Source organism: Thermobia domestica, chromosome 5, assembly GCF_964235325.1.
Source record: "Thermobia domestica chromosome 5, izTheDome1.hap1.1, whole genome shotgun sequence".
Lineage (NCBI taxonomy): Eukaryota > Metazoa > Arthropoda > Insecta > Zygentoma > Lepismatidae > Thermobia > Thermobia domestica.
Genome location: NC_137458.1, coordinates 247,955,957 through 247,964,255, shown reverse-complemented (window position 1 = coordinate 247,964,255; position 8,299 = coordinate 247,955,957). Strand labels below are relative to the sequence as shown.

Sequence of the window (8,299 nt, the reverse complement as noted above, 5' to 3'; positions counted from 1 at the left end):
ATCCAAAACATAATTCGCCATGTTTTTAGAAAGTTATATGACCACCATCCTGCTTACTTCCTCATGCAGGACTCAGTTTACTGTTCTCGATGACCTTTTTAAAATTACTCTTATTAAGCGGAAGGTCAAATTTGTTTAATAAAAGAATAATATGCTATCCAAAAAGTTTTCATGATCTGTAGCTGTGTCTTCCAGTCTATAGGTAGCTTCATTTCTCCTTCCTTTGTCAGTTAGCAGAACAAAGTATAAGCGTTTATTTCTTAATCTCAAATGCTGAGATATCAAGAATGAGAACTGAGATCACATGAGTATAGTTGTGAGGGTTATTTATATTTGAAAGTCATACATACCATTATCAAAAAAATTATTGATCCATTACTGGATTAAGGTCTTCCCAATACTTTTTTGACAACTATCCAGTTGCGTTATCTCATGTATGTAAGGTAAGCAGTGCATACCCAAGATAAAACTCACACAACATTATTATTATTTCTTCTTTTTTTTAAAATTATTCCAACCCATTTCCTAAAATCGCTCCTTTACTTCCTTCCTTGACATCGGAACTGAACAGTTGTTGTGAAAATAATGGAAAATCCAGACCTGACCATATGCCTGATGAATGAAATAATAATAATAATAATAATAATAATAATAATAATAATAATAATAATAATAATAATAATAATAATAATATGATCAGGAACACGAGGACAGATTTTATTAAACGTTTCATTATTGTTTGTTTCTTAAGTAAACATGAACAGGTTTAGGGGTCAAAATGAGAGGACGGAATTTTCAAATAGAGGAAATTATGTATAACTCTTAACTCTAGTTAACAAATATGATCCATTATTAGCAACCCCGATTAGAAAATTCTAATGTGTTCATAGATTAACTAATATAATTCAGACCGATGTAATAGAATATGTATCTAATGTGTCGAATTTCATATATAAAAAGAATGAATTAAACCGCTATTGTCTCAGGCGACCTCTAACATTAAAGCCTACAAATTGTTCTTGAATTCAAATGTTAAATGTATTTACAGAAAACAGATAACAAGCTTCATGGGATTGCTTACCTAAAGTAAAATTTCACCATACGCCACTGCAAACATATATCTCGGATAATTCGTATCCAATATATTCGCAGTGCTGCCTAATTTCTTCACATCACCTTGTATTAGGTTAGTGTGTAGGTCTCTACTTGTCACTTGTGGTATCCAGTAAAAAATATGTCTTTGTCTATCTTGTATGGTTTGTTTCCTAAGAGAATTATATATATATATATATATATATATATATATATATATATATATATATATATATATATATACCAATCAATTCACTCTCTCTCTCTCTAAAAAAAAATATATATATATATATATATATAGATAGATAGATAGATAGATAGATAGATAGATAGATAGATAGATAGATAGATAGATAGAGAGAGAGAGAGAGAGAGAGAGAGAAAGAGAAAACCGGATGTTAAAAAATTAGAATAGCACAACTGCTCTGGTCTGATGTATTTTGGAAGACTCGTGCTCTCTTACTCGCTGATAAGCGTGTTTAGTGTTGCGAACGTGGCGTACCTTTAAGAAACTTATTTGTTCAATCTGCAGAATATGCTGTGCACGCTGCACACACACACACGCATTTTGAGCAACAGCTAAGCCCTGTTGGTGCTATCTGCTCGTTAATAAGCAACCTCAAGATTAAAAGGTATGCTTGATTTTGGTTGATGAGGATGGAATTCAAAAACTTGAGGATACCATTGTCTTGTGAATGTATGAAAGAGTTCGTTGTTCTGTTCCCTGCGGCATTACGCTATTCAATGTTTTCTCTGATTTCGAAATCGGCATCACTAGAACTAGAACTTTTCTGTTCATTTTCTTATTTGACAGCAACCAATCGTACCTTAGGTTGGAAGTACACTAATTTCAAGACTCAAGGAAGTGGAACCTTCTTGGTCATTTTCCACTCTGACAGTGACATTTGATGTGGTGGGAGCAGTAATTTCAGCATTCATGAAACTAGAGCTTTCCTGTTCATTTTCCACTCTGACAGTAGTATTCGTGGCAGATGAGGTGGGATCGCTAATTTCAATATGCCTACTGTGTTCAGTCTGTTGGCAGTCAGTAGTTGATGCTCTTGTAAGTTTGGAGGTACTAAATAGATATGTGACCTTTCTGCAGGCATCAGCATCTGCTTCTAATAGCTTTGTTTTCTTTCCACAATGCCACATCGAGTTTCACGATTTAAAGCTTCTTGGTCGATTCAGTCCGAAATTTTCTTTTATTTGTTGCATCTTGGGGGCGATTCGTTGGGAGGCGCACCGGGCGCCCCCCGGTAGCCCGGTGGCCCTATACACCTCTGGGCGAGAGACAGCATTCTTGTCGAACTTCTCTTACAATTGCAATCTCCTCTATCAGTTCCTCCCCTGTCCTAACACTTTCTTGTTGATTCATATATAAGTTTCTTATGAATCTCGATGCTTCCATTCCAACCTAATCTTCTTTAGAAATCCCAACAAAAATTCCCAATTCACGCGGTCAAGAGCCTTTTCTAGATCAATAAATACAATGTACATCTCTTTCCCTTTTTCTATAAACTTTTCAGCGATCTCTCTTACCTCTCCTGAACCCGAATTGTTCCTCCTCAACTTTTTCATTTGTTCTTCCATACAACCTTCTGTTCAGAATTCGAAGCAGAATTTTAGCTGCCTGACAAGGGAACCTTCCGAAAATGATAGTTGCAGTGAAAGATGTGCCCTATTCCAATTGAAAGAGCTGTAACAGAGATGGTCATTCCCAAAAAATTAGCTGCCCATAGCAATAGGTTCAAGAAATATAAGGGGTGGAAGTTCGGGAAACAGCAAAGTTGGACAAGAGGGGGAAAGTGCATATTCCGCAAAAAAGGGGGACACGGCAAAATACAATGCTGACAAGTGATGTATAGAAAGAGACTTGCCACAATAGGGAACAAATGAAGGCCACCAGTGGGGTTAACAGTGTTGCCAGTTGCGATGAAAAGTACATGTTTTGCAAAGAGCACTATATGAAGTGAGTGCAATATTCAGTGTCAATCTGTCATGTAGAACATAAGATATGAGTGTATAATCAGTGGTACAATCTAACAAAAGAGAATAGAAAAAACAGAAGTATGAAAAATACGGGAAAGGCGGAGTTGGCCATAATGCGCCCCATTTGATCACGAGCTGTGCATATTAGAATGAACAAAACAAGAAGCACCAACTATGCAGGAAACCGACGTCGAAAAAAGTCGAAAAAAAACGAGTTCCAAAGTTGGCAGCACTGGCCATGAAAATCCAGACAATTCTAATATAGTTAGGCCACTCGCTTCACACAAAGAAAATTTCGGCAACAGGCATTAGCCTCCGCATCATTTGTACATGCTCGTCCACATTGTACGTGCAATTGTTCGATGAGACAATGGTCCAAACCGAAGATACATTTGCAGTGAGCACAGCGGAATACTGCCAATCCGTTACACATGGTACAATGATCGCCTGTGAATGTCTCGAAACAGTACTCTAGAGGTGTCGGAACCTTCGGTCTTTCTATCACATATCCACACCTGTAGAAAGCAAACATAATCAAAGGCTTGATCTACTGTGTGTTGCTGTCTGCAGTACTATCACCGCCTATAAGATATATCCAGAGTGTCCCACCTAACTCTGCGACTGAAATACTTTTAAAGCGAAAAAAATGTGACACATCCAGTTGTGTAGGAATGTACCCATGTCAGCGGGTGACAAACTTCTTTGAGACGCAAGTGCCCCCAAGTCCCCATCATAGGGTCCCAGGGGCCAACTTCAAAATTTCAAATAGCACCATCGGTCGAGTTATATTTCTTTCGATAAATCTTGGAATATGCCACAACGCATATCAGAAATATTTACTATATGGGATTTCAAAATGACCGCCAAAAATATCTGCTCGGTGACAAGAACAACGCGCATTTTTGGCGGCCATTTTGAAACCCGTGCTTCATAAAACAAATGTTTCTTATAGGCGGTGTTGTATCTATCCAGAGAAATATCATCCGCCCCCTGTTCCCATTTGAAATGTTGCGGTTGACCCCTCGAGCCTTATAATGGGGGCCCTGGGGGACTTGCTTCTTACAAAGTTTTCTTGGCCCTCGACATGAGTACATTCCTGTGCAACTGGATTTGCAACATTTCTTTTCGCTTCCCAGCAATTTGAGATCACAATGTTCGATGCCATGTTAAGACACAACATATATTTGTATCGGCTATTTTGAAAAACATGTTTCATATAACAAATGTTTCCTATAGGTGTTGTTGCACATTCCATGATATATCAAGAGAGTTACCACTCGGTCCTTGTTGCCATTTGAAAGTTTGAAGTTGGCTCCTGGGGCCCTATTATAGGGATCCTGGGGGCACTTGCCTCTCACAGACTTTTATCACCCCCTGACATTGATACATTCCTGCACAACTGGATCCGTCACATTTTTGTTCGTTTCGCAAATCTTCCAGGTCACAAAGTTTGGTGGGACACCCTGTATATTCCCACATACGACCCAACCATGACATAATGCTTCTATTATCGGTTTTTGGCTCAACCCAACCATTTCATGTTCCCCGACTTGACATTGCCTCAATCACTCTAGCATTGATGCATTCCGAGTGATGCCTGTTGCCGGAATTTTCTTTTTGTGAAGCGAGTGGCCTAACTATATTAGACTTGTCTGGATGTTCATGGCCAATGTTACCAACTTTGGAACTCGTTTTTCTTTTCGACTCTAGGGACGTCGGTTTCCTGCATAGTTGTGCTTCTTGTTTTGTTCATTCTAATATGCACAGCCTGGCCATATCTTATGTTCTACATGACAGGTTGACACTGAATATTGCACTCACTTCATATAGTGTTCTTTGCAAAACATATACTTTTCATTGCAGTTGGCAACACGGTTAACCCCACTGGTGGCCTTCATTTGTTCCCTATTGTGGCAAGTCTCTTTCTATACATCACTTGTCAGCATTGTATTTTGCCGTACCCCCCTTTTTGGCGGAATTTGCACTTTTCTCCCTTGTCCAAACTTGCTGTTTCCCAAACTTCCACCCCTTATATTTCTTGAACCTATTGCTATGGGCAGCTATTTTTTTGGGAATGCTCATCTCTGTTACAGCTCTTTCAATTGGCATAGGCCACATCTTTCACTGCAACTATCATTTTCGGAAGGTTCCCTTGTGAGATAAGAGACTAATAGTTCTATAATCTTCACATCTATTTGGGTTCGATTTCTTAGCCATCGGTATCATGATCATCTTCAGGAAGTCTTTTGGCCACGCTCCTGGGATTGCACAGTCGAAACAATTCTTTCGTGCCCTTGTCTCCCATATTCTTAGTGAATTCAATTGGTATATTACCTGTCCTGGTTGCCTTTCCATTCTTAATCTCAAATATAACTTTTTCAAACTCATCCCGAAGAATACTAAATCCTTTATCATCCTCGCCTACTTCATTTTTTACTTAAACATCCAGAGGAAAATATTACATGGAAATTCGGTGTGACCGTAAATACTTAATACTTAATACCGGTAAAGTTATGAATACTTTAAAATATCAAACAATACTTTCAACAAAGTGGATATTTATCTAGGACCAACATTGAGACCAAAACTTCATCCACGAAAAAAATAATCTCAAAGGAAGAAGGAATTAGGATTATTATTCAGTTCAAATTCTTTGTTTTCACGAATTCTGTCGAATAATTTAAAGTTTAAAATATATCAAACTACGTATAATTATGTTTGATGTACTGTATGGTTACAAAACATGGTCGCTTACTTTCAGGACACAACACAAACTGAAAGTATTCGAAAATAAAATATAAAGGTGAAAATTCTAACTTAAAAGTGACAGAAATACTAAAACTTCATAACAAGGAACGGTACAGTTCAGGCCAGAAACTTCATCACGAGAAACGGTTTCCCCAATATTGAATGGACATTAAGTCAAGAAAGTTCAGGAGGGCAGGTCATGTAATCAGGATGGAATAAATAATAAATGTTTTCAAAATTATAACTAGGAATCCAATCGGCAAAATACAAACATAAAGACCTAGGCGCAGATAGGAGGACAAAATAAAGATGTCTCGCAGAAATAGAAATACAAAGTTAGCGGATTCAGTTGGCTACGGAGAGATGACAATGGAGAACTTTTGTGAATGCGGCGTTTAACCTCCGGTAGGCCACAGAAATAGTTATTCTGTTGGAACATATCTGGTGTAGTAAAAAGTAATCCATTATTTTGGCATGACATTGAAGGCTTGACTTACCATAGTTAGAATGATCCGATTTAGGTCACATACGCGCCGTTTGGTTCGATAACGTGTTGCCATTTGGAAGGTAATATCATGATGTCTCTCTCATAGAAACCCTTGTCCCTAGCGGCAAAAAGTTGAGACAGTCGATTTTCACAAGCCTCTCTTGAAGCGACTTTTTCACCAGCAAACATGCTCGCCATGGAGAGGAACAGATGGTAATCACTCGGTACCAGGTCCGGACTATAAGGTGGATGAATAAGAACCTCCCAACCAAGCTCTCGGAGCTTCTGGCGAGTCACTATCGATGTGAGTGGCCTGGCGTTGTCCTGGTGGAACACAATGCCTCTCCTATTGGCCAAAGCTGGCCGCTTCTGGTCGATTACTGTCTCCAGACGGTCTAATTGTTGACAGTACAGTTCCGAGTTAAGGGTTTGGCCGTAGGGGAGCAGCTGATAGTAGATAATTCCCTGCTAATCCCACTAAACACACAGCAAAACCTGCCTGGCCGTCAATCCTGGTTTGGGCACCGTTTGCGCCGGCTCACCGCGCTTCGACCACGAACGTTTTCGCGTGACGTTGTCGTAAGTGATCCACTTTTCATCGCCAGTCACCAACCACTTTAGAAATGGGTCGATTTTGTTGCGATTTCGGTCCATGAGGTTTTTTGCGTTAACTCGTGTGGCACCCACATATCAAGCTTCTTTTTGTATCCAAACTTATGCAAATTGTTCCACACGGTTTTTTGTGCAATGTTTAGCTCTTGGGCAATCGACACAGTGCTTACGTGACGGTCGGACGCGACAATGTCCATGATTTTATCGGCATTTTCGACACTTGGCCTTCCAGTGCGTGGTGCATCTTTGACGTCAAAATTACTGGAACGGAATCGACGAAACCAAAATTGCGCGTGATTGGCTGTTACAGTATCAGGACCATAAACACTATTCACATTTGCAGCCGCCTGACTTGTGATTTCGCATTTATCGAAGAAAAACTGTAAAATATAGCGTATTTTCTCTTTGCTAATGTCCATTTTGAGTCGCGCTCTCACAATACTGAGTCAACTCATCACAACTATCTGAACAGTGCTTGTAGTACGTTGAACCTGATCGGACTTATACAACGCGAGATACAGATCACTGAAGCCATCTATTGGCCAAATAATGGATTACTTTTTACTACACCAGATATTAGTTACTTATATACTATATGAAACAGTACATTGTCAAGTAGCAGATTATATCTGTTGTTTGTTTTCGCTTAATGATGAAACACTTTTAAAGTGATACACATACTCCTGACAGTGATGCAAATACTGCTAACAGCGACGCACATATTTCTAACAGTAATACACATATTCTAACAGTGACGCATATACTCTTAACAGTAATACACATATTCTAACAGTGACGCATATACTCTTAACAGTGATACACATCCTCTAACAGTGACGCACATACTCCTAACAGTGATACACATACTCTAACAGTGACACATATATTCCTAACAGTAATACATATACTACTAAGGGTGACACACCTATTCTTAAGTGATACACAGTCTAACAGTAATACATATATTCTAACAGTGACGCATATACTCCTAACAGTGATACACATACTCTAATAATGATACACATACTCCAACAGTGACGCACATACTCCTAACAATGATACACACTTTTAATATAACGCACATACCTCTAACAGTGATACACATACCCTAATGGTAACACAAGTATTCTTAACTGTGATACACATATTGCTAATAGTGACACAAATAATCCTAACATTGATATACTTCTAACAGTGATGCACGCTTCATAGAGCCTCATTGGTGAAAGGAACGCTAATCATCAATCCAAGCATATATAAAACTTGCTTTCGGAAAGAGAATTCACATACAAAGATATACTACCTGCATCAAGTAAGATTTGAAGCTTTCCTGGCGGCGTATATGATAAAGTTCTTCTCGGGCAATCA

General features: G+C 38.7%; 1 protein-coding gene across 1 annotated transcript; it reads right to left on the bottom strand.

Annotated features, from left to right (window-relative positions):
* Nucleotides 1-6,936: 6,936 nt before the first annotated feature.
* On the bottom strand, nt 6,937-7,350 carry LOC145685457 (histone-lysine N-methyltransferase SETMAR-like). Its single transcript, XM_081757856.1, has one exon. The coding sequence runs from the start codon at nt 7,348-7,350 to the stop codon at nt 6,937-6,939; it is 414 nt and encodes a 137-aa protein (XP_081613982.1).
* Between the last annotated feature and the right edge of the window lie 949 nt (nt 7,351-8,299).

Coding starts and splice junctions, on each gene's coding strand:
- LOC145685457 (XM_081757856.1), bottom strand. CDS start 7,350: ATGGACATTAGCAAAGAGAAAATACGCTATATTTTACAGTTTTTCTTC.